We start from the raw sequence: 27,278 nt of genomic DNA on the forward strand, positions 1-27,278 counted from the left end.
CACTCTCTCTCTCTCATTCTCCATGTATGACTACAGTGCGCGTCCCTCTGTCTCTACATCTCTTTAATTTGTCTCTTTCTTTCCTGTTTTATTTTCAATCTGTCTCTTTGTCTCAATTTCTCCTCTCTTTTTTTCTCTTGTTCTCTTCTATAACAAACACACACCACCACCCTCTCTCTATTTCCCTGCCTGTCAGTCTGTCACAGCCAGCGGACTGGTTTAGCAGGCGGGGTTCAGCTGGGCTCCACAAACACATGGCTTTCAATCTGCCTTCTTGTGTGTGCTGGAATGGTATTTCGTTTTCAATGCAGTTCATGCTGAATCTTCTTTTTTTTCCTGGTCATGCAAAGACACTCAAATATTTTTACATTTATTCAAATGGACTCGGTAGACATCATACCGTATATGGCCATACGTGTGCCTTTTTGTCGTGAACTTTGCATCTACATTAACAAATTTCAGATGATTTGAAATCTTTTATTATCACATATAACCTTCAGAAACATCTTGCATAACCATTGGGTAACACTTGAGTTATTAAAGCAATGGCGTGTCATCAAAAAATTCAGTTGCTCCTCAGAAGACACTAGATATCTCATTCTCTCTCTTTTTTTTTTTTTTTTTACACAATACAAGTAAATGTGAGTTTGAATGTACCCAAAAGATACAGTGTTGGTAATTTGCTCCTCGCTGTCTCTCAAGTGAAATTGAATTATAGATCAAGAACCCCCTTGTGTGCACTAAAACAGAATCCTCGAACTCAAACAAAGCCTGCTTCCTCTTCTACTACGCCCATTTCTATCTGATCAGCACCATTCATTCCACCACTTAGACAGGGATCTAATTAGACCAGAATATCAACATTAAAACACATATCTGCCCCCCCCCCACCCCCTTCCTCCCTCCTCTCTCTCTCTCTCTCTCTCTTTGTTTCTCTGCTCTTCCCTACAGCTGGTGAGAGTATGGTTTGTGGCTGCCCCTCCCCCAGCTTTTGAACAAGCCAATAAGAGAGCACGTCAGCAAAATAACCCCCCCTCCACACACACACACACACACACCACACACACACCATCCCTCGTTTTCCCTTACCACCCCATCCATTCCCAACCCCATCCCCCAGAGCCCTCTCTACACCCCATCCCCCTTTCCTACCACCCCTAACCCACTTACTCATCCTGCCTCCACCCTCCCACACACCCACGAGACTTCCCCACCCTCTCCACTTTCTCACCCGCATACACACACACACACACACACACACACACACACACACACACACACACACACAACGGCTCCCTATGCTCTTCTTCCTCTTTCCTCTCTCTCTCTCTGCTTCCCTCTCACCCTTTTTCCTGGACACCCTTTCTTCTGACTCCCTCCCCTTCATTACACCCACTCGCCATTTTCCTTATCCCCATCTCTGCTGCTCCCCTTCCTTCCCCCACCTTTTTCTCTCTCTCTTTCTCTCTCTCCTCACTCTTCTGTGGCCTTATCTTATGAATATCGGTAGCACACTGGGTGAAAAATTGATCCTCCCCGCCTGTCTGTGGACGCTGCCTCAGCGCATTAGCCTAGTGTGTGTGATGTGTATGTGTGTGTGTGGAGGCTTGCTGCTTGTGGGAGGGAGGGAGGAGTGAGGGAAGGAGGGTTATTTGCATATCATCAAAGTAGGGAAAGGGAGTGTAATGAGGAGAGAATGTGTGTGTGTGTGTGTGTGTGTATTAGAAGTGGTGTTGATGGGTTGGGGTTGAGTGTGTGTGAAATGAGAGAGCAAGACCAAGGGAATTGGGTGTGGGAGGTGAGATGGACTTTAGGTGTGTGTGTGTGTGAGAAAGAAAGAGGACAGCCAGACACACACACACACACACACACACACACACACACACACACACACACACACAGACACACAGACATTCACACACAGACGGGATGAATATAATGGAAACAGAAACAGAAAATATTATTTTGACTAGTAAGTCTCAGAGATGTTTCATATACAGGGTATGACCTTACAAAGAGAGCTTATGTTATTACCATAGAAAATTGTTAAGGTCTCTATAGCTTCAATAATTGCTTGAAAAATATGAAAAATGATCATATTCCACATTTGTAATAACATAAAGAGCTCAACTGGTTTCTAAAGGGACACACACACACAAACCTGTTCTGTCAGTCAGATATGTGTCTTAGAACTTAGATCCTACTAGCAGACTCGCTTCCTTTTGGCCTCGATGGTCTAGTACACCTTATTATTGTGTGTCACTTTTTATTTTACTTTCCGTCTCTCTGCCTTATTTTCTAGCCACAGTAAAATAGTGTATAACTTTTTGCAAACATGACAAATACTTATTTTTAAAGCGAACTTTCAGCTCCAGAGGAAACAGCTGCAATGGGGTAGGCTAGGCTTGGTAAATAAATAATTTAAAGCCCCCTTCTAGACTGCCTCTTTGCTATCCACAGCTTCTGATTTAACAGGCAATACTAATCGATTACCGATCCCCCAAACGATTCATATTGCCCACAAATTCATGATTTTTTAAAATATAATTTGACAAAATCAACCCTTAACTAAAAAGTTACAATATTTGTATCGGTGAATAAATGGGGGGTGTTAAAAAACAAATACAACCGCTTTTTAACATCTCGATTGAGCAGGGTTTGATTGGGCAGGCCTGGTGAAATCCGACTTTGAGCGTTGACGGTCTGTCACATTTCACGCTGACACTAGGCGAGCACACACACGCATTCACACACACTCACAATATTATCGACAGATCCGAGTCAGGAGTACAGTCGAGGAGAGCACATTGAAGGTAAGTTGTTGTGAAAAAGCCACTTAAGGCAGGGGTATTAGACCGGTTTTTAGCAGTAGACTCAGAGGCGGGGTCATTCCTTAAGATCGCGTTAATTTTAGCCGTGGTTCTTTCTTTGTAATTTTAAGGTTGACCACTTTTTATCTTTGTGCGCTTTGCTGTTTGGCTCCCTTACCCAGCGGGGAAACATGACCGGTGACTCTAACTCAGTTCAATGAAATCACACCGAACAAGTTTTTACTTAAAGCCTTTTTTTATTTTGTTACTATTAACCAAGCGATTTAAAGGGATTCGAGGCGTGGGTGGCTAGCAACGGGATTTTTCTGTGTGTTGGTCGGTGGTGGAGGAGGAGGAGGGGGAGGGGTTGGTATGGGCTTGCCAAGCTAGCGAACGACATTACGCAGACTGGCTAAACAAGTTTAAATTATTGTTAAAGTAGACAAAGTTGCTTTAAACTCAGTTCGGAGATAAATCCGGTTTTGAGAAAGCGACCGGGTATGCTAATACTACTGTTGTACAATTGGAGTGAGCGTAAATAGCGTATTTGCCACAGTAACGCAGTAACGTTAGCCTCATGTGAGCTAGCGAGCCATGGCCGGACTCGCTGTTCGGTTGTTGTGAACTTAACGCCGGTGAGACATTTTAACGGTTTAACGTCACTGTTATATATGGGAACAGTTTTATAATATTTGTGCTGAAATTGCCCCGAGCCCTGCCTACCCTTGTGTTTAGTCAACAACACGAGATACCAGGATATTTTTGATAGGCAACGTTGTGAAGTTGCTGAACCAGTTCGGGTGAATATCACTGTGTTTAGTAGCTTAATGTTACAGTTACAACATACACATGCTCGTCCAAATAAACAGTGTAAGTGTTTGTGTGTTAACAGTTCAGTTCTCACAGCTCAGTTTAACTGTTAGACACTCTCCAACTTTGTGTTTCTTAACAGTGTCTAAAAAGCTTCTTCTGTGAGAGGAAACGAGAGGAAAAACAGAAAAAAGGAAACAGAGGAAATCCCCCGAAAGGAAATGCCAATCGCAGCCGCTGGACAGCCAACGACTCGGGAGCCCAGAGTTTGCCCCCGGCTGCCCTCCACCCCGGAGCCTGTCCCTAAAGGGGCTGATTTATTCGACGAGGCGGGGGCGGCGGAGTCGGCGGAGCGGACAGAGTACGGGGGCGCAGAGGGGGGCAGAGGACTCGGGGGCTATAGTTACAGCCAGAGCGGCGCTAGGGGCTTTGTACAGCCCGGATCCACCAACAGCTCTCCGCCGCAGTCCCCAGCCGCGTCCTCCTCTTTTCTCTTCCACCCCCTTCACGCCCACCAAATGGCCATGGAGCCCCCAAGGACTCGATCGCGTTCTCGGTCTGGATATTACCAGCAGTACGGTGGTGGGAATGCCAATGGGATTACAGGTAGTGGAGTCATGGGATCTAACCATCACCATCACCACCACCACCATCAGCAGCAGCAGCAGCAACTGCATCCACAGCAGCAACACGGTGTCGGCTGCGCTCCGCTTGGAGCTCACAGCAACCACCCGGACAACCAGCAACGAGCCCCGGGAAGTAACACCTCGCCCGGCATTCAGAGGCTGTCTTCGGTTCCAGGAGCGCAGCGCATCCCGACGGCAGGTAAATGTCCCCACTTGTCATTGTTATCCAATTGTGTTTATGTACCTTCGACCAACAGAGGTAGATGAATCACACATTGCATGAGACTTTATTTTCATAAGCACCAAGCAGAAGTCATAGAAGTAGAGGTGTTTAATACCCTGGGGGAGGATTTTAGTGGCAAATTGAGATCGAGAAGGGGCTGTCCAGGGGATGGCATGGCAAGTGTTTGTGCATGTGTGAACATATTCGTTGTATTCAAATTAGGGGGGTGTTTTTATGTATTTGCCACAAAGCTGCAGTGTGGATGTGGTTCACAGTTAGCACATGCAGTAGGCAAATGAACAGCAGCAGTCTGTGGTGTGGACGGGGGTAGCCTGAAGCTTATTGAACTGCTGTGCATAGTTAGTTACCCAGACTGTGTTTCTTAAGGCACTGTGGCATGTCTACTTTTAGTCAACTACACAAATATTGATGTAGCTAGGTAACAAGCCTTACAGTGTGAAACTGATCGTTGTTTAAACTGGGCATGGTCTATTCTTTTTCAAAAACTCACGTGTACGTTTAGTGAAAGGCCTGAAATGGATCACCAAGGGTTTCAGCCAGTTTGAAGTTGTGAATAGACATAGAAAAGAAAACAGGCACTCATGATATATTCCTCCAATGAAAAGTTAGGCTAGATAGCACTAACTGCCAAAGATGAAGGGACTGTTACCACAGGGCAGGGTGAAACATACTAAAATCATGTTACAGTAAATGCACACTAGGTGTAGTGCTTTTGACAAGAGAATCAGTTAAATGACAAAATGGGATGTTATATGAAAGAGGTTGGCCGTGGCCTCTATAATAACAGACATACTTTCTCTTCAAGTTCTGCATGTGCTTATTCTGTCAGAAAGAGGGCTCCTTTACTAGTAACTAGGGGAAACCATGCTTTGATATTTGTGCTCCACTGCAAAGAAAAACTTGTGTGTGGACTGGTGCTGGGTGTAGAATACATGCGAGGGCACTCTCACACAGCAAATGCAGTGCAGCGAACCACGCAACATAGAAACAGCACAGTAAGAGTTTCACATTCAGGGACACCATTTTTTTTTCACCGAAGCTACCAGCACACCTAACAAGGTTCTCAGGTTAGGAAAATGCTTGGTTTGGCTTGAGTTTTCTCTCGTGGTGCTTTGGGGAGTATTTTTTTCAGGTGATCATTTCTTAATGAAACAAATTTTTAAAAAGTAGACGGAAGAATTCATTTTGTTTTTGTTCTGTAAACAGATTGGAATTAGTCAGATTTTTTCTTTCGTTACATGAAAATGTCCAAAACCTTGGTTGCCCAAAGCTAAATGACTGACAACTCATACTGATTCCTCATATAGGGAAAAATGATCATGTACTCAAAAGACTAACAACCGAGTCATCTCTTATTGAGCAACTCATGTTGGACTGAAGACATAGTGAAGACAGAAACAGCACTAAGCGTTTGCTTAGTCACAATGGGAATATTTCTCTCTCTGGCCCACAATTCAGCGTCACAGTGAAATGAAGCAGTCCAGCATCCATAATTGAGTATAGCCCCAGTTCCATGGTTTCTGTTTTTGTGTTGACAAAAACCAAAATCATTCTTAACTCACACAGAACAAGCCATGGATAAGGCCAGTTTTTTTTACTGATGGCTATATGCAAGGCCTTTATCTTGTGTGTCAAACACATGAATGAAATGCTGGTGTGTGTGTGTGTGTGTGTGTGTGTGTGTGTGTGCAAGAGTGACTGAGCAACTGCGTATGGAGACTGGAATTACCTGTCTGGGAGAGTGAGAGTAAGAAAAAAGAAAACAGCTGAACACACATAAACAAAGGCCCCTTCTGGACTCCAAGCCCGTAGGTTGTCTAGCGATGTGTGTGTTATACTTCTAGCTTTGTATAGGCTTGTTGGTTACAGGGAAATCCAGCTCTGTGTGTGTGTGCATTAGTAAGACAGAAAAGGAATAACGTAGTCGTGAAAATAAGTAGACAAGAGGGTTTGTGAAAGGATTAATAAATGAATACTCTGCCTCAGCAAAGAAGTTGAACTAAGCATCGTCAAGAGTTTATTGGTCTGCTGTGACCTCCAACCTGTACTCTGTCATAGTAGCTTGGCTATGACATGAAGGGTTGCACAGATCAATGGATAGAATGACTGTATTGTATTTCCATCCAAATGGATTTCGATCTCGAGGGGGAGACGTCGGCTAGAAATTCTGTAGACAATCACTCATTATCTGGACTAATTTCAATAAGACCAGAAACGCACGGCACACAAAAGAACAGCAATTCGAAAGGAACACCGGTGTGTGTTTGTAAGTTTAGATTAGACATAAGAAAATCTGGATATAGCAAAAACACTATTTACATTGTCAACATAGCCAGAGGAAGCCTTGGGCCTAATTTATAGTTGAATATTCTCTTACAAGAGTGAAGCAGCTGCTAGCTGAACCTTCCCCAACACTACACACCTTTTATTAGACCCTCTTTCCATTCCCAGAGCGGATCCTGCTTGTTGGGAAGAGTGAGAGATACTTAGTCCATTCTTCCTGCGCTAGTCACCTGCGTTGGGCATGAAAGCTAATGATATCCTGTACTCTTCAATCCCTCCCTCTCTTTCCTCTCCTTGTGGTGGACACTTTTGGCCACAATTTCTCTTTTTGCCTTGTTCTTTCATGCATGTTTCATACCGTTTGTGACGCACAAATGTTTCCTTGCTTCCCTTTGACATTCTGTCTCTTTAACAATTCACATGAATTTGCCTGACGGTGTCGGGGAATTAACATGTTTTACGAGGTAAAAAGACTTCTGAAAGCTCATGTTGAGAGTGAAGGTGCAACAGAGAGGCACAGAAAAGTGCTGCCAAAGTGGTCAGAGTGGATAAAACCGTCATTTGTAGCGGTTGGTATCCGATCCTGATTCTGACCTACCTCTGTCACAGTGTGTCCTCTCTCAGTCACATTCATTTCTTCCTCCCCTTTCAGATCAGTCAACCCTCTCTGTACCCCTCCGGTCCATTTTCTCTGGCCTCCTCCCTCACATTTGTCTAATGGAAGGATCGTTTTAATGGATTGCCCAAAGCAGCAGAGGGGCAGACACTCCTGCCACTCTACCTTTACCCCTCCACTCCACTTCTATCCTCTCCATCCTTTTGTCTGCAACAGAAGTGGAAAGATGCACTCTGTTTTTTTACTTTCCTTTGTCTTGTCACCCAGGCAACCCCCTCCGGTTTGGAAAGAAACTCTTTCACTTGGATTGACCAAGTAGCAGGGGTTCCCCGCTACTCCGTCACTCCAAATAAACAACAAAGCAGTCACTTTGGTCAGCAAGAGAAGATCCTGGGGATACATGCGAGTGACCTCAAATTAGCCCCAGGTCCGAGGGATAGGCTCTGATCTGGTTTAGGGGGGGAAAAAAAGCACTTCTAAGAGAGGAGAGAGAATGCCAAAGGTCGCTAAGAAAGCCTTAAGCAATGTCAATATAGGAAGAGGGGAAGGGGGATGCCAGTGAGGGTGAAAAAACTGCTCTGGAAGAGGGGAGTCAGTTTTTTTAAAAGAAGTTGTGGGCTGGATCAGGCAGTTATGGGAGTCGATGTAGGGAGGAAATGCAGTGCATGAGCTTTAGGAAGGTCAGGCACAGAGAGGATGAGGAAGGGAAAGGGAGGGAGAGAGGTGATTAGACCGAAACACAGGCGAGATGGCTGAAGGAGGATGTGGACAAGTTTTAATGGAAAGGGTCATGTCTGTGGAGGAGACATACTGTAGGACATCATGTATTATTGTAAGCAAAGCACAGAGAGGAAGCATGCCGCACAGAGAGCAGTTTGAGTGTGCAGCCTTGAAGGGGCGGGGGATACTGTGACTGGAAAGAGAGAGATGGAAATGATTGGCTGGGAGCAGATGGAGGCACAGAGAGGTAACGCTACAGATGACTGAAGCCGAGACCAGAGGCAGTAAGTTTCAAGTGTAGGTGAAGGTATGCGTGAGGAAGGCATAGTTAAATGTTGTTGACGCAGCTCGGTTGTGGCACTGCTGCAAAGCCGGTAGCTGAGGAACAGTATGTCTTCAGGCAGCCTGATTTGTTTGGTTTTGTTCATTTTTCCTCTTCTTGGTTTTTGAGCTCTTGTGTTTTCAACCGGACTGGAAACTTTAAATTAAAAGCTCTGTTTTGTTGTGATAGGAAGGAGGTTATTAGCAGAAATAAAAGTTAATTTCATATAGGTGTACATACTTTTTTCATACCTTTTACTATGAACAAGATAAATATTTTAGCTATTTGTACATTGTCTCAACGTATTATTAGCATCTTCAGCCTTTGCTTGTCATTTCAACTTGACCCCTATCTGTGTCCTTCTCTATTTCCATCTCTTGTCCTCTTCCTGCCTCTGTTGTAGCTGTAATGCAAAGCGAGTCGCACGTACACACGGACTGAGTAGCCCCACAGTCTTTGCGGATGTTGGAGGTAGTAACTAAGTTGTGTTGTGGGTTTGTTGTAGATGTGCAATGGTAACGAAATGTCCCTTGAAATTGTTCAAACATCTCTTGCGACACAATCCACTTCTCTGCTGTCTATCCATATGCTGAGTGTGTTCCAAACAGCCCGTAATTTCGCTAACATATGGCTTAATACATATGCCGTTTCTTTTTAAGATCCAGGGCTTCGAATAACAGTGTCACAGTGGAAGCAGTGTTTTCAGCTTTATTCTGGCAAAACAAGGCCTGTTTAGAACATACTGAGTGTACAAATGGGCCTTGGAGAGCCAGCTGCTGAAGAAGTTTATATGATATTTCTGTGGATGAAAAGTTTCTATTTGTGCTTTGACACTTTTTTTTTCTGCAGTGAAACGTTTTCATTTTCAGCCACCTGTCAAGCTTGTAGGGGGGTAGCTGTTTGATACTCAAGATACATGTATCAGACGAGATTCATTTCAGAGTTTGTTGCGTGCTTGTCTTGAATGTAAAATAATGTAAAGAGTTATTCTTCATTAGTCTTTCATCTGTTTTTAAATGTATTGATTTGGACAAACCTTATGGTATCTGTTGTACCAGTCACAATACTTATGTCGCTGATACAATGTATATATGTGTGTGTGTGTGCCTTCGCTGTGGTATTTCCTTCATCTAAATGAAGTCACACCTACCTTTTTAATTATTAGCACTGTACAGCCATACGGTTCAATATCTGCAATTACTGAGACAATACGAAGAAGAAATAAGTAATTAGTCGGCCACATTTTACACGTTGATATCAGGACTTTAAATTATGCATCGGTTGCCACAGTGAAACAGCAGAAGTATTTCCAATTAGCTTCATTGAATGTAGTTTAAGTGATCTGAGTTTGGTGTTTAGATTCATGATGGAAGGAGGGAATTAACACTGTCGTCCTCTCTGTCATTCTGTCCATTACCTTCACTCCCCTAACATTTCTCTGCTGGTTTCTGTCTTTCATTGGGGGGGGGGGTAAAGGAAGAGAGCAAGAGTGTTAAGGCAGACGTTGAAGTGAGAAAGACAAAGGAGTGTAAATGAGTGGTTAAGCTGTGTGTAGCGTGTGTATCTTCACGTACCTCTACTGATTGGGCGTGTATGTGTGCACACTTTGTTTACTTGCTGCCTGGGTGGGCTGGGAGCAGGAGCGCGACCGTCAGAAAACATATGCATACATGTAGAATGACGTCTGTGCCCCAAACATTTCTTCTGTCAGCGCACTGAGAAGACAGTTGACAGAAGGGAAAGCAAGAGAACAAAGACGGACGGCATATAAAACTAATGCTTTTGGTAAGAGCCTCTCGCTGGAGCATCAACCAGCGGGAATCTAATCAACGAATAGATTATCGATGGTGGTGGGACTGAATGGGACACGAGACGCAGTAAGACAGGTATTATCCTTGGGCTGCTAGTGTGCGTTGTGCACTCGTTGGCCTCGGCAGCATATTTTGAAAGTGTGTGTTATCCCTATAGTGTTAGCTTGTTAGAATTAACAATTCACTCTTTCTACACAGCTTCTCAGTTCTGTGACCAAAAATATAACAAGATAACAAGATGTAAGTTGTCAGAGACAGCACTGATAGTGTCACTGAGTCTTAAAAAGACACTTTTCCATCCTACACATATAGGGGTAGAGTGATATACATCTGTCCATTCAATGCATGTGTGCACTCAAGTTTCCACATCACACTTCTGTAAGTTTCATACTAGACCACGATTGGCTTCCGCATTAGTCGTGATGTCACACTGTCATGCTTGTAGGTGCATGTCTTAAACTCAGATTTCTGGTGCGCCCAGAGAAACTTTCTCCCTTCAGCAGATGAATGTGAAAACAGCCTTCTGGTGTCAAGTGAACATACAGCATCCTGTAACAATAAGAAAAACACATTTTTGAGCGGAGGGGGACTTGAGCCTAATGACATTAAGTGGATGATCAGTATTAAAAGGCTGTTAATAACATCATGATAAAAGATGCTCTGACACAACAGGTGTGTAGAAGCAAAAACACGCTTGGGTAAAGATAATATGGAATGTATTATGTTATCACCATGTTGTATAGGGATGCACAGAAGGGCTTTCTGGGTAGCTGTAGCTCACATGGGCTTGTGAATTAGATGACACGCACATCTTCAAAATCTCAACTGCACATCCTGTGTATTTGCAGTGCTGTGTGTCAAGCCTGTAATTGGTGGGTCAAGGAAGTGTATGCAATAGCTGCGGGAATTGAGGGGGGGGGGACCCAATAAAATCACGAAAGGACACTTAAACTTGAACATGAATCCATTTATTTTCTTCTTAAAAAAAAAAAAAATCTTTTTAGGTTTCAAAACAGGTTCTAGTTTTTTGTTTTCAAGTTTCCAGTGCATTCACTTTCGGTGAAAGCAATAAGTACTGTCGCCTATACACACACACACACACGATAACTTCACATATAAGCAGGTTTCAGACTTGAGAGGAAGTGCAGGATGGAAGAGCAACCCCAAGGACTGCAGCAGTAACAGAACAGAAAAGAAGATAATGAGAAAGATAATGAGGAGGGAGAGAACAATAAGTAAATGGAGGACAATGAAGTGGGAGAGAGGTAGAAGGTGTGAATCATTGTTAGGCAGGTAATAGCCGGGCAGGTGTTACATGCCCGCCTATTTTAAGCCTGTATGCCAGCTTGTTACTCGACTCTTGTTTTGCCGCTGGGGTGTGAAGTGTGCTGTGACATGTGTTCAGGAGGCGGGGTGATGTGAGAGGTGCGCGCGTGTGTTCACGTTACACATATGCATGGGCTGAAATCGTCTTTACTTTACTGTAAAACGTGACATGTAAACGCCGCAGTCAGCTAACCATTTTGCTATTTGTAACCGTTGAGCAGGCGATTTGTTAAGTAAGCCTGTCACTTATCTATCATCTTATCTATCCAACCACGCTTTTCCAATCGCCCAATATCTCCTGTGTTGTTCTGATTTGACACGAAAGAGGAAGGAGGTAGTTTGATAGAGAAAGACTGTGAGAGAGAGGGAGAGGAGGGGGGGGGGTGCTGGAGATCATGGACAGAGATGGTGCGATAGGGAAAGCAAGAAAATGTGGATGTGGTGAGATAAAGCGACAGGAATATATGGGAGAGAGACAGGCCGGCAGATAGGGAAATGGATTGGTGGCAGGGAGGGATGGTGATGAAGTGATGGAGAGTGTGAGGAGGAGGAGGATGTGTGAGGAGAGGAGGGTGTCTGAGCGCAGTGAAGAGGAGGAGGGTGGGATGGGTGGGGGGGTGGGAGAGAGGGATGAGAAAGGGAGGAGAGGTGGAGGAAATGGATAGAAATAGCTGATGCACTCTGAGGCTTACAGAAAATCAATAGCAGTCAAGAGGGGAAGGCACAACCCCCACCCTGCTCCCTCTCTCTCTCTCTCCCTCTCTGACTGTTCTCTCACCCTCCAGTGCTCCCTCTCCCTCCAATCCTCTTCCTTATGTTTTTTTTTTTTTTTTTTCCTCTGCACTCTTTATCTTTTCACATCTTTCTTTCCTCCTCGGTCCTCACTCTTTCATGTACGTTTTCAACCTCTTCTCCTGCGCCTCCACTTTGCCCTCTTCTCGTCCCCCGTACATTTTCCATTCCCCGGTCGTTTCCGCATCCCTTCACACCCCTCCTTCACCCACTCCTCCTATCACCGTTCTTGTCTTTCACCCTCTTTCCAAGACTTCCACAGGCTGCTGCATGCCTAAGATGGAACAACAGGGACTTCTATGTCCATTTATTTTTTTTTACCTTCCAAAACAAGCAACTGAAGTCAATGGTAATTTTCTACCACTAGAGAGAAGGTGTGGTTAGGTGTGAAAATGGGAATGGTTACATTTGGACTACAACTTTGCTCCATTCATTCTTCACACTGTTACTTAAGCCAGTGTTGACTGCTTGAGCTTCTCATTTTCACCTTTTTTATTTTTTACTTTTGTATCATGTCGCTCCTTTTTTAAAAATTTGTCACGGCAAGACATGCTGAATGTCACGGACTAAATTCTGCATTTCTGTGCGTTCTTGCACACGTTTATTCGGTCAAATTGTGTGCTTAATTATGCCACCTGTCACTTAAATACTTCAGTACAGTATTTAATCTTCCAATGTGTCTTTGTCAGTCATAATATTGTCTGGTTAATACAGCAGAGAAAGAAATGATTTAATGATTGTCCTTCATTATTCCAGCAGTGATCATGGCATGGAGTAAAGACTTCATACAAAAGGCGAAAGAATCTTCTCCTCTTATTTTCTCAGTATAAATAATAACCCAATAAATTGGTGCAAAATACAGAACCTGCACTCTCAGGTTAAAGAACTTCACATAGAGAGTAAAAAGGGACGTGTTTGTAATGGGTGATAAATGTCCATTTTAAATGTTCTTTTGTTTTAGCGTAAATGTGAAAGTTTTCTCTTTTGTCATTCATTTCATTAGTTTTTTATTAAATTTAAGCCCTGAATTCTGTCCTTCACTCATTGTCTTTTCTTTGATCCTTCTAACAGTTTTCCACCAACATTTACAATAACTGTGTGTTGCGTTGACGGCGTGTTTGCTCCGAGTCTGGTTCTTGTCTTCGAGTCCATGTCTATTCTGCCTCTTGAGCTGTGCTGATATCTCAAGGTCTAGCTCTCACTTTTCTTCTGTTTACTCAAGGAATTGACTAAGACTTCACAAACAATAATAATACTTATAAATCTCAACGTTGACCCCGTCTCAGCAGGGGAAAGGTGATTCACACACCTATCACAAACAAGGAGACTTTGTGCTGTCGTACATGAGAAAATATTGTCATATTGTTCATTAAATGATTATTTATGAAATTGTCCTTACTAGCATTTTATAAAATGTTCTAGATGGAGATACTTGTCCGTACACATTGCAATTCATACTGCAATACCCACTATTCAACTTTCCTCAAGGCCCTTAGCGTCGGAGCTTAAATAGTGCATACTGTGGTGTGCGCGGTCTGTCCAACAGAGGACATGATGTCATCGAAACATTTTAAACCTGTTCTGTAGCTTCTGTGTTGTGCTCTATAGAGTGACTGCGACTGAATGACTCGTCTCTGACTCAATTTACCGGACTCCGACAATGTGCAAGTGAGACCATATTCAGGGAGGGAGCTGGATTTTTGCCTATTGTGATCAGTGAATGAGTGTTGTACAGAAGAGCGCTATGCAGCCGGTGAGTCCCATGAATGCTTCACCAGTGCTCTGTCCCAAATCATCTTGGTGAAAATAGCCTTTTTAGCTGATTTTCACTGTGCTAATGTAAGCTTTACTTACCTCAACCTTTTCAATCCATTTTGCCTGCTCTAGGGATTGGAGTATGAGAGGAAAGGCTTTTTTTTTTTAAGGATTGAGGAATTCAGTAGTGAAAACCTCACTCTGTCTGTCTCTTCTTTCTCTTTCTCTCCCCCTTCTCTTCTTTGTTGTCAATCATAGCTTCTCTTCAAAGAGTGAGGGTTTAAACAGGAAAAATCCCACAAACAAACAGCCGTGAGGTGAAAAATACTCTTTTTCTTTAAAAAAAAGACCTTTTTGCATCTATTCCCCTTTTTAGTTTAGGTTTCTTCATCTCTATCGCAAAGGTAGCCTTGTCTGGAGTGCCCTTGGGAGCGCTTACCCTTGGTGTGTATACCACTGCCACCATCTGTGGTGAGGACGTCCCGGCTAAAGACATGCCCATGACAAAGGGGAAAAACAAAAGCCCGAATAAATAGAAAAGACAATAAAAAGATGAAAGGATTGTGGAAAAACAAAAGCGTAAAAGTCTTAGCTGTGATGCAAGCGGCGGTATCATCAGAAAGCGTCTCTAATCCAGGATTACTGTGTTTATTCTGTGTGTGTGTGTGTGTGTGTGTGTGTGCGCTGCGTCTGATCTGAGAAGACTATACCATATGTGTTTCAGTCACTTTTGTGTCGTACACACGGTCAGTTCACAAACATGTTGTTCATGTTTTTTTTGCTGTATTAGATCCAAGTAGCATGAGAACAATAACAAAAGGATTAAATGTCCCACCATATACTGGGTAGAATGGTGCTATCAATTTCAGCAAAAAGGGTAGTACCAACATGTTTTTGTGTATTGTATGGTAAACTGTTAGGTAGAACACAGTAGCAGGTCAATTCATTAGCACATGCTAGTCAGACGCCGTCAAACTCATGCAGACTTTGTTGATTGTAAGGATCCGTATAAGTGCCGGCGCTCATTTCAGTGTACGGCAAAGTGAAGAAAAACGACTTGATTTGACAGTATACTTCCATCAAAATGTGATTTTTGATGGCTTTTTACTGTGGAATATAGCCCTGTGATCAAATGCTCACGGGTCCTGCTTAGCATCTAGGATCCCTGAGCAAGTATGAAATTTCATATGAATGTGTGAAGTGCATGTCGTGTCACTGTGTAACCCTGTGTTATATTCTGCTCTTTCCATCTCTGTGTAGGGGCCTCCGGCGGGTCCTACCACTGCCACCCAGACCATGCATATGGAGAGGAGAGTGATAAGGTAAGCCACACACCTTTTAAAACATATTTATCTTCACACCAATGTAATACATTTCAAGCTTTGAGAAACTGTTCATGTTATTCTCCATGTTGTGCTCTTAGGTTTGTCGTTTTGACACTTTTAACAGTTGTGCCTCTGTGAGACACTCTAACACAGCACAGTTTGCAAATAGCAACTCTGCTTTGTGTTTCACAAATGCTGAAGTATGTTAGATGGTAGACGTTGTACAAGTTTAGAGAGCATGTAGCAGCATAAGCTGCAGCATGTTTTTATTTCTCTTCATTTGTTGGAGATGGAGCTGACTGGAGTTGTTTTTTAATAACCAGCTGATGGCTGAAACTTTTAGTTTTATCAGCTGATTACTAGCTAATAAATTCCTTCAACGTATTTTTATGTTCATTTTGAAGTATCGCATTAGAAAAGGTTGATGGCAACGGCAAAATTTGAAAAAACTTTGTAAAGTTTGTATGCTTGCTTGAGATGGTTTTTGCCTTTGTGCTAAATGGGAAACACCTTCGCCAAATAAGTTCTGACATAGCGAACATTTAACTCACGTGATTGATGTTTTACATGTATGGTATGAGCATGATTCTGATGTTTTCTTTTCATACTATGTTTGTTGACAGTTTGAAATAAACTGAAGAGATTAAAAATAACGGCAGATGAAAACAGTAGATCAGTGTGGAGCGAAGAGCAGATTAACACTTAAATTACTACTTGAAACAAACAGAAATATCATATTTCCATCATGTTTTCTACGTCATTATTCATCGTTTGAGGTTTGACTGTGCTTGTTTATATTGTTGCGCCCCCTTCCTTCCTCTCCGCAGTGCCATAATTGGAACCTGACTGCAGGATTAGCGCCACCTAGTGCTTATCTCGATGGAGCAACTCCTAATATACTCATAACAGTAGCGGATGGAAACGCACTTAAATTCGCATTTTCTTTGGCTGATTTTCTGAAAATTTGGTCTGATACATTTGGATGGAAACTCAGCTATTTATACAATGTCTACACTAAACATAATGTGTTTTTCCATTCAGGTTGCTTCATAAGGGAAAAAGTCAACTTATTCTATATTTTTGACATAGTATTACTGATAATTCTAGCATTACTTTTAAAACATACTCAATACTAGATCATATAAGCATAATTTAAAACGCAGTCGTTTATACACTAATGTTCTTCAGTAAATGATAGTCACCGTCACAAGCGAAAGCCCGTGTTGAAAGCAAGCAGATCAAGTGAGAAACGGCGGAGAAGGAGAAGAGGGGAGGCAGGATGCTGAGGAAGGTGTTGCAGAAAGCTTGGAGGAAGAGAGGGAAGGGAAGGGAGGGAGGCGAGGCCAAAAACAGGGAGGGGGTATTGCTAATGATTTCACCTCCAGCTGTGGGACTTGGTTGGAGTGAGAGAAGGGAAAGGAGGGAGGGCGGGAGGGAAGGAGGGGAAGGAAGGGAGGAACAGTGGCAGAGGAAACAAAATGAGCTTTGAAATCTTGTTGATGGAAAGAAAATAAGTGGGGGAGGGAGATGTGTTTGAGTGTTGGTGGAAGCATGTCTGCAAATATTAATGAATCTGTAAAAGCAAATGACCGTATTTGCTCAGCGTGTAGCGTCCACGTCCGCGCACAACTTCTAGGGCGAAGAGAAACCTGGGCTCGGCTATATATTTCTTAAGTGTACGTGTGTGTCTGCGTGCACTCCGCATTCTAGAGAACTCTTTATTTTGGTTCTCAGCAATGACAGCGAAAGCCACAACAGCTGCTGGCCACAGTTACCGTGTGTGCGTGTGCAAGTGGATGCATGCATATCCCAAATGTGGACATAGTGAAATAGAACGTGGTAGGGTGTGTCTGTTCTCATGCTTCAGGATATCTGTCCAGCCTGGTGTGTGCTCTCACTGAATGTGGACAGAGTGAAAAGGAATGGGAGGGTGGGTATGTGTGTGTATGTGTGTGTGTGTGTGTGTGTGTGTGGTCCCTACTCTGTGAGCACTGCAGAATGTGCTGTAATATCAGCCGTGGAACAGTTCACAATGTTTCTAGGCAATGTGTGTCGAGCCTCTGAAAGTCAGCATGTTTTTCTTTTTTCTTCGTATATCCTGGCTTTAGTGGGAACATGTTTGGACCAGACGTGTGTGTATGTGTGTGTGTGTGTGTGTATGTTCACAACAAGCACTCTATTTGGCCATGTTAAGCCATATTGCTTGAGGACACACACACACACACACACTCCTTTGTCTGACACTGCTCCCCTCCCACTAACACGGGCAGACAGGCCCATCAAACTTTCATACTAATGGGCAATAGTCTGCATGTGTTAAGACAGACTGTGTGTGTTTGTGTGTGTGTGTGTGTGTGTGTGTGTCCTATCTAAGAACTTCTTGTTTTGTCCCCTCAGATTTTAGGCCGAGGTCTCGGACAGGACAAGCAGACAGAGGAAAAAGGGGGGGGGGGGGTAGCAAGAGGAAGAGGGGACTGTAGAGGGGTTCAGCTTATCTGATGGAAGGAAAGGGGGGGATGGGAGGAGGTTGTCGAGGAGGGTGTGTGTTTGTGGCAGAGGGAAGGAGGGAACATGTCAGGCCTGGGATGGAAGACGCTGGCTTAGATATGAAAATGGGCACAGTAGATGTCCCAAGGGTTTTGGGGTTGGGGCTAGGCTGGTATGAGAGGTTGTGGGGTGTCGGGATGGAGGATAGGGGGTTGTTGTTGTTCAGAGGAACAGATTTGGGGGGTGGGGGTGGATCGCTGGGGCCCTCCATCCTGTGTAGAAATGGGCACAGATAGCATGTCCCCTCCATATCTGTTTCGATCAAATAAGCTGTAGCTGTTTTAATAAAGTAATACTTTGGCTCATTAAATGTGGTGTATAATAGTATGATTTGATGATAAAACTTCACCGCATGACTTTTTTTGTTTCATTTGACAAAAGGAATATGAAGACTGTTTTAAATGTGTGTTAATATGCACATGTCTTTTGAAAAGTTGGATCAGACAAAGTACATCTGTCTCTTTGTGTCTAAGAAAATTCTAAGCAAGGGAGGACACATTGTACACTTCAAGGCTTTCTTTTACTTGGTGAAAGAGGCAATGTCTTTTGTGTTTGGTAGCCAGGGTCAGTTTATTCTAATTCACATGTATAGTATGTCTACTTTTTTTTTCCCCCTCAAGATGGGTTTTAAGTACTCTTGATTAATTTGCACTGTTCACGTAGGAAAAGTGGGTAAAGACTTGTAGGAATGAGCTGGAAACAACAGATGTCGCTTAGTGTGTTGAAGCATATTCAAAAGGAATAAATAACATAACCGGCATAAAACCTGGCATCGTCTCACTGCACCATGTTTGTTATTTGAAAACGTGTCGGTCATTCCAACGCATTGGCCACCGCACAATTATGGTGTCACACAATTGCACAAAATGGTGGCGGATACACCAGTTGTGTCGGACCCAAATGTTCAGGCATGGTAATTTACATGGCTTGTAAAAAAAAAAAGGCAGACACAGACAGACACGCTCAAAACTGTGGTGTGTAACCCCTCGCCACGACCCAAATTTGTTCTGTCATTTAGTGTCTGGTGCGCCCTGAGGCTGCTCCAAGCTTCACCCCTCCGTCGTCTCTGCCTGTCTTACACACTCTCACATCTCTTTTTTTTCCTCTCCTATCACATTTCGTTGTCCACTCAGGTCAAGACTAAATGAAGTCATTGTTATTGTTTGTCTTTCCCATAAGCTGTTCAGGCTCAGGTCACATCCAGTGCTGTGAGTGAGTGATAGAGCCATTAGAGTACAGTGTGTTTGGCCCTACAGTCAAAATACATTTTGTTCAGGTTTGTTAGAACAGCAGAGTCTGCCTCTAAAGAGCTGTAGAAGGTATTGTTCTTTATAGGCTGTAGAACTCAAACAGTGGCAGCTGCCCATGTGTGAATGTGAATTTGCGCATGTCTGCAGGCATTTCCATAACTGTGTGTGTGTGTGTGTGTGTGTGTGTGTGTGTGCATGCACCCTGCTCTCCAGCTGTTTCCTGTTAGCTATCACACTGCTCTCAAGGTTGCTGAGCTGTGTATGTGTGCCTTTTTGTATGTGTGTGTGTGTGTGTTAAAAGTCACAGCCGCTGAGTCATTTTTATCACACTTTAACAACGTGTCTCTCCCACGAAGAGGGGAGGTGGAAGCAGGCATCAAGTAAGTAGTGGGAAAAAAAGTGTTGAGATGGTAACTATGAGGAAACACGTGTGTGTGTGTGTGTGTGTCTGTGTGCGTTGTCGCTTTAGTAACCTGTGTGTTCTTCAGAGCACAGCTAAGGTCCGTGTAAGGGAGAATGACTAAGATCTGACACATGAGCGTGTGTGTCTGTACGCGCTCTTGCCTCACCAAGTGCCAAGTGTGAGAGTCACTGCTTGACAGTAAGTGAAGTGACTCACAGATGAGTTGATAGGATTGAAAGAGTGTATGAGAACTCATCAGTCAGCTTAAACTTGGATGACTACATGATGTGTATGTGAGTGTATCACTGACTTTTTTGACTCCTTGAGAGAAAGTATTTGTCAAACCATCCAGCCAAGGGTGTGTACGTATGACTCGCATATGGGCCTGTGTGTGCTTGTCTTGCGTTTGCATTTCCTCACTCCAAGAGGAAGTAAGTTTGAACCCTCAGGGCCTCAGAGCACTGGTGGTGTAATATGCTCTCTTTCACAGAAACATGCAGTACATACAAACACACACACACACACACGCACATGCAGGAAATGCCATGAGTCACAAAGGAACCTAGTGTCTATGCAGTGGTATAGATTGTAGGCCAGAGGAGCACGGTGAAATTGATTTATTTGATACGAGTGCTATGGGTCACTAACCACAATACCCATCCCCTCTTTCACCCCCCCTTTTCTTTCCTCTATCGCCACCCCCACTTTTCCACCCCTCCCTCTTCAGAGCGAGGAAAGCCCCAGTCCAAAGCGCCAGAGGCTGTCCAGTCAGTCTGTCTTGGAACAGCTAACCTCATCCGCCCCCCCACCATCCACTCCTTCTCCCCCCATCCGGCCCTGGGAGTCAGGACCCCCAAGTCGGAGACAACCTCACCCCCACACACACTACCACCAGGAGAGATGCCTCACTCCTGCTCGGCACAGACGCAGGTAAGGCATTCTCTTGATTTCTACAACTGTATGTACATATTTTGGTTGAGGACCCCGAAAGTAAAACTTTTGTATCTTTCCCCTCCTCTAGCCCGCCAGCGAGGCGTCAACGTGGCCGTCTCTCCAGACCCACTCGTCACTTGCCTCCCCATCACCACCCATCCACCCAAGGCCCCGCACCTCGCCTCTCACCATCGGAGCTCCAGGATGAAAACTACCACCACAACCACCAACCCTCCACACACCAGACGTACCCAACACATACCCCCAGCGCCTACGGTCAGCCCCCCACAGCTGGAGGGGGGGTGGCAGGTACGGAGGAGCCCCGAGCTTTCCACCCCCCCACCTTGTCCCCACGGTTACTGCACCCGGCCGCTCACCACCACCACCATCACCATCATCATCAGCAACAACATCATGCAACGCAACAGCAACAAGGAGCCATGGTCATGGACTTGCATGAACAGGTGCGACTGCAAATAATTTTTATGTGTGAGGAAGCTTGGAGACATTGACTGCGTGTGTGTGTGTGTGTGTGTGTGGCTGCATATTAACTGTGGTGTGATTTCTCTCCAGCTCCAGCAGGGCAGTGTACCAGTCTCCTACACAGTGACCCCAGTCCCTCCTCACGGCCTCGCAGCGCCTTTGTGCAGCGGTCAGCATCTCCCCCCTACCTGTTCTTCACAACAACAGGTCCCCGCCTGCAGTGTTGTCTTCAGCACTGGACAACACTACCACCCGGTGAGAAGAACACAGCAGTGTGCTGTTTGTAGGAGTGTGTGGGTTGTTTTGTTAATAAAAAGTACACTTTGTGCTGTACAGTCTTTCCTTTGACTCCTCAGGAAAAGGAAAGTGCTCAAGAGGAAAGTGGATAAAAGTAGCAAAGACCTGCAGCATATTTTCCTGTTTGAAGTGGCTTGTTAGTCTTCACAGTCTTGGCTGCCACCTTGTGGCAAGACTTAGTACTTATAATCACCACAGTGTCAAAACATGTAATTAAACACTTTTCTTTCTTGCCTCTCTTCCCATCCACCTTTTTCCAGATGCTACAAGCATGTTCAATGCAACATTTGCCGGTGCCCTATGCCTTTCCCTCGCTGCTGTCCAGTGACCCTCAGTTCCTGCTTCCCCCTCCACCCCACCTCTCTCATCACCCGCCCCACCTCCCCACACCCGGACAGTTCCTGCCTTTCCAGACGCAACAGCCACGATCGGTACGTGAACAATTTATGTCTTTATAGTTTACCTGGCATCCATCTATATTAAATTCCATCTTTCTGTGTTTAAAATAGTGCCAGCACAAAGACTGTGGTATTTGCAGCTGTTTTTGGAGTAGTTTTTATAGATAACACCTGTTACGCATTTGTCATGATCAATAACGTCCCTTGTTTCCTCTCAGCCTTTACAGAGGATCGAAAATGAGGTTGAGCTTCTAGGAGAGCAGCTTTCGGTGGGTGGAGGCTTCGGCTACGCCCACCATCACCACCACCACCATCACCACCAGCCTCCCTCCACACTCCCGCCCTCCACACCACTCCAGTTCCTCTCGCACCATGACCCCTTGTCACAGGAGCTCTTTACAGTGGTGAGTACTTCATTAAATGACATATTTCTTTTGGATTATAGTATATGATTATGGTAGAATGATGGTTTTCTTGGTTGAATAATTTGTTTTTGTTCTCTCTTTCTCATCTTTTACAGCCCTATCCCCACTTTATGCCTCGCCGATTCGCAGGCCGGCGTTACCGCTCTCAGCAGGCTGTACCCCCACCATATCACCCCAGCTTCCTGCCTTACTTCTTGTAAGTGTTTTCTACTTCCTCAGGTTTATGTTGGAACTATACAGGTGAATTTGCACTAGATTTGAGAATGCCTCAGCACGGTAACAAACGGATACTAAGCATTGTATTCCTTGTCTTGAACCAGGTCGATGCTTCCCGTCCCCCCAAATGTGGCCCCCACTATCAGTCTAGAGCTGGATGTGGATGACGGAGAGGTGGAGAACTATGAGGTAGGAGAAACCACTGTCACAACATTCAGCCAAAAATAATGCTAACACATGATACACAGTATGTTCTTTGAAAGAGAGGCTTTTGAAATGAACACAATAGAGTCCGTTTGTCAACACTTGCACCATGAAATCCAGCCACTTTCTGTCAGTTTTCACACAACTTAAACAGTTCATTAATAGAGCCGATTTTTCTAGTTTTTTCAGTTTTCTAACTGCTTTTAATAAGGTGACAGTTTTTCCAAAACAATGTCCATTGTAAACTTTGACTTCTAAACTTTGCCTTTCTGTTTGAAACCTTCAGGCCCTGTTGAACCTCGCCGAGCGTCTCGGAGAGGCAAAGCCCCGTGGTCTAACTAAGGCAGATATAGAGCAGCTCCCGTCATACAGGTTCAACCCCAACAACCACCAATCTGAGCAAACACTGTGAGTACCTTTCCTTAGAAAATGTATGTGTGGTGAGGAATTTTTTTTGTGCATGGTTGTAGGTTTTGGGTGGTACGATTTAAAATGTCTGTACAAGACTCTGTGTAAAATGGTACCAACCTTGCCTTGTCTTACAGGTGTGTGGTGTGTATGTGTGACTTTGAGTCTCGCCAGCTCCTAAGGGTCTTGCCCTGTAATCACGAGTTCCACGCCAAGTGTGTAGACAAGTGGCTTAAGGTGAGTGAAGACATTAAATTATTTGGATATCTCTAAGTGTATCAACTGTTTTCCACGGGTCGCTTAAGGCCTGGTCACACCAGAAAGTGGCTGTCAAATACATATGTGTGTGTCTGAGAAATATGTGGTTCTGGAAGCTTATTGACTGCTCACAAAGCTAGTAGGTGAACTACAGTAGGTGGTGAAGCAACTGCTAATATGTTGGCCAGTTGGGGACATGCTAGTGCTAGTCAATCGAGCTTCTCTATATTTTCTCCTTGCTAGGCCGTTTACTCCCTTCTGGCATTTTCTTTTCAGAATTGTATATATGAAATATGTGTGAAATGTCATTTCATTCAATTATTGAAAGGGGAAAAGTTCTCCCAGCTTGCGTAACAAACTTGTTAGCTCAGCCGTAAATGGGGCAATAAACTCCCACAGTTCATGTAAAAGACATATTTATCACAGTGACTCCTGTTTCATAACTCTGTACAAACCATTAGTTTTGCAGGGCAGTTTATACTTTGACAGAGGAGGGTAAATAAATGTGGATGGAGCCACACAGTTAATAAGCTATTGTTAGTTCCTCTGTTCCACCCTTCCTATCTTCTCTCAAAGGTCAGCACTGTCACGATGACTTACTGTTGGTCAACGACGCATATTTGTGTGTCACTGGTTCCCAAAGTTGATCTACTGACTTCTAAGTAGCTTCAGTTAACAGTTTGAACACTTTTTAAATATTTATTTATTGACATTTAACCCTCATCTCCTAATTTTTTTGTTCCTTCCAGGCTAACCGGACCTGTCCTATCTGTCGAGCCGATGCCTCTGAGGTCCAGCGGGATTCTGAGTGACCTCTTCCTCATACGAACACCCACAATCCCTGACTCCCTTTTGGATGCACCAACGATACAGTGAACTTCTCTCCTTTTATCATATGCCTCCACTCACACATTCTGCCACATAACTGGGACCAGTGCTCCTTAACCCTTCACTCTTTATCCTCCAAGACACAGTAATTCTCACCTGGGATCTGCATTTAGGGGTGTGGAGACTTTCTACTGATTGTGCTCACTATATTGCTGGACTTCCTAGGCCTTCTAACATGGACTATTTACGCCCCCGACTACTCTGCCTTCTGCTCATGGTTCCTCCTTACAATGAATGGCCTTTGAAATACATACACACATTGGACATACTGTATGTACATGTATTTTTTTTTAATTTCAAGCCCTTTCAAACTGATGTGACCCTGATGAACATAAAAACTACTTTGAAAAGCTTCTGTATTGTTGTACTAGCTAACCCTGAGGGATAATTGGCAGTCCAACGATTGTGATAATTTCATTGTTTTTATTGTCTTTGCTTGCAGAGACTATCCTTTTCTCTAGACTCATTATAATTGAAAGAATCGGTCCATTTTAATTTCTGTATGTGTATTCTAGCATTCCTCATCATGAGAGCAGTGTGTATGGGGTGAAACAAAGATTTTGTACACTAGGTGTTAAAGAGTGAGCAAGAGTGAGTGAAAAATACACTTTATTTTCTCTATACGTGTGTCTGTGTGCAAGTGTGTTATGCGCCTGTGTGTGTGTGTGTGTGTGTGTGTGTGTGAGAGATACTCCTCCTGTGGTATTTATACAGTTAATTTGTTACATTGCATTGACCTCCTCAATCCTCAATTTAGCTATTTCTCTACTTCAGATTGATTTACACTCACTAGAGGTTGAGGGCATCTTCAGACGGGGTTACATACCATAGCTGAGATCGTTCTTGTATCAAAATGAAAAATCTAAGTTTTGGACCAGGTTCACCTCTAAGGAAGTTGGCAGTGCTCTTGTGTCATTATTCTTTTTTTTCTAAGTCACACCTCCATAACTTGTACAACTTTGACTCCATCAGTCCATGTCTGTGCATCTACATTGTTCTTGTCTCAACGTGTAAAGGCTGGAAGCTTTTGAAAGACATCCACATCCCCCTTTTTTATGTGATACAGTATTTCCTAACCTAAAGAAAACAGATCAGGACTGTTTATCTCTGCCTAGACATATCCACTAAGCTCTCCCCCAAGGCACATTATGTGAATACAGTTGGATCTTTCATAGACGGTTAGGTGGATCCAAAACATTTATTAAAAAAAAATTACCAAAACTTTCAGTCTTGCACAGTGTACTAGCTTTCTTATGGGACTACGTCCTTTGAAAACATGTTTCTATATCTGTCTCTGTACCTAAGCTGCTTTTTCAGATCTGTGTTGGCAGATATAGAGGCAATGTTTTCTCCATCATTGACAGGGAACAAGTTTGAAGAGACTTGTAAGGTCACTCCTAAATCTGTGTTTCACCAGACACTTTGATATGTCAGTGCTTTAATATTTAGATTTAAGACCTACATGCTCTCTTGTCATTCTGAACAAACCACTGATCGGTTTTCCAGAGTCATGTGTGTATGAGAACAAATATTTGAATGCATCACATGAACGTATATGTTCTCCACATCAACTTTAAGTACCTACAGTATCCAATATGTCCCTTTATATTTTCACTGCACACCTGTTTATTTCCAGAGGTTTTGGGACTCTGTTACTTAATAATAGTTCATCTCTGTAAGGCCTATGTCAACATGTCAGAAGTTCAAAGATGTTCACCTCAAGCACAGGGCAGGCTTTCTAATGTAATTTATCACTATTTATCACATTTGGTATTATGTGTGAAGATGGCAACCTGACATAGGCCTTATAGAGACTGCATAAACAAAAGTGTGTTGTGGAAAGTTCATCCAGGCACCTGCAGTGTCTTATGTGAGATGCCTTTTTATAAAAGTTCATTTTCTCCAGGTACAACTTGTATCTACTCAGTGTCACCACACCAGACTAATACCGTTCATTAGTGTCCAGAAAGAACATCATTTTATAAAACTCATCTTCAGTGTTGTTGGTGTATAAAGTCATGTAATATCTATGGTAACGGAGGGAAATTGTTTTCTGTCATCTTTTTTCTTTGGGGTCAAAGGTCATAATTGTGACTGTATGCATCCATTTTGTGTCTTAGGATTGTTTTGTGTTGGACAGTTTTCTGTTGCTTGGTACACTAGCAATTACCTCAGTCCCACTATTTATGTCTTTTCAGAAAATGGCGCAATTAGTGCTTATCAATTCATTTTGCTAATCTTTTCCATGCAAGTTGTTGGGTTGTTTAAATATTTTTCCTTTTAAACTCTATGAAACTCTATCATTAAAATGGTGTCATAGTAGTTTCATTATGTATTATATCTGTAACCAAAATCATTTGAAGGCCTGTTATGATGATAATGAAATTTTTAACAAACATTTGTACATTTTGTATGAGAGTTATTACTAGTAATACTTTATTAAGTAGTGCAATGATTTTTTTAATCCCTTACCCTGTCTTTTGGATTTCAAAAGCTGGCTCAATAATAAATGTATAACATTCTCTTCTAAAACGTTGTGCTTTCGAGTCATTTCTCTCAACTTCTCCTCTCCCGTCTGTCAGCTTTTAAAAATTTAATTCTTGACTTTTCTTCTCCACTGAAATGAAGAAGATGGATAAGTGTAGTGTTTTCAGGACTGTCCTCTTGGTGGCAGTGTAGTTATGTTATCCAGGAGGACCTGGTTCATACTACTGGAGCTAAACTGGTGCATGTCCTCTGACCTCAGTGACATTTATTTACATTGTGCTAAAATCCTTAATTTGTTTCTTCATTTGTAAGGTTTTGACAACTTGTTTCAAGCTGGCAGAGCAGCACTTTTTATATATATTTTGTTTGATTGTAAGAAAACATATCAGTGATTCAAACACTTAATTTGGAGGAGGGAACTGCTCGTTCTCATCCACCAAGCTTTACTACACCACAACTAGAATTCGAGTGCACAGAAACCATCAAATTGTGAAATTTGAAAAATGCACTTCTGAGGCCATGTTATGTACAGAAGTTAAATGAAAATGCCACATCCTGATGACAACCATGCAGTTTGGCAGCCAGGTGTTCTACTGTATTTGGTGACCCATCGGATTCTGTGACCTGTGGTGTTGGAAGCA

General features: G+C 43.3%; 1 protein-coding gene across 3 annotated transcripts; it reads left to right on the plus strand.

The window, feature by feature from the left end:
• Positions 1–2,674: 2,674 nt before the first annotated feature.
• On the plus strand, positions 2,675–26,596 carry rnf38 (ring finger protein 38). 3 transcript variants are annotated; one of them, XM_067584132.1, is made up of 13 exons: positions 2,675–2,813; positions 3,763–4,445; positions 15,376–15,437; positions 20,368–20,570; positions 20,662–21,037; positions 21,147–21,311; positions 21,614–21,784; positions 21,970–22,155; positions 22,272–22,372; positions 22,497–22,581; positions 22,883–23,004; positions 23,142–23,241; positions 24,012–26,596. In XM_067584132.1, the coding sequence occupies exons 2-13, from the start codon at positions 3,842–3,844 to the stop codon at positions 24,072–24,074; spliced, it is 2,238 nt and encodes a 745-aa protein (XP_067440233.1). In that variant the 5' UTR covers positions 2,675–2,813; positions 3,763–3,841; the 3' UTR covers positions 24,075–26,596. The 3 variants fall into 3 exon arrangements, with proteins under 3 accessions (XP_067440233.1, XP_067440235.1, XP_067440236.1); XM_067584134.1 differs by lacking the exon at positions 2,675–2,813 and adding an exon at positions 3,195–3,445; XM_067584135.1 differs by lacking the exon at positions 2,675–2,813 and adding an exon at positions 3,481–3,610.
• Positions 26,597–27,278: the final 682 nt, after the last annotated feature.

This window comes from Thunnus thynnus, chromosome 3, assembly GCF_963924715.1.
Source record: "Thunnus thynnus chromosome 3, fThuThy2.1, whole genome shotgun sequence".
In the NCBI taxonomy this organism is placed as follows: Eukaryota; Metazoa; Chordata; class Actinopteri; order Scombriformes; family Scombridae; genus Thunnus; species Thunnus thynnus.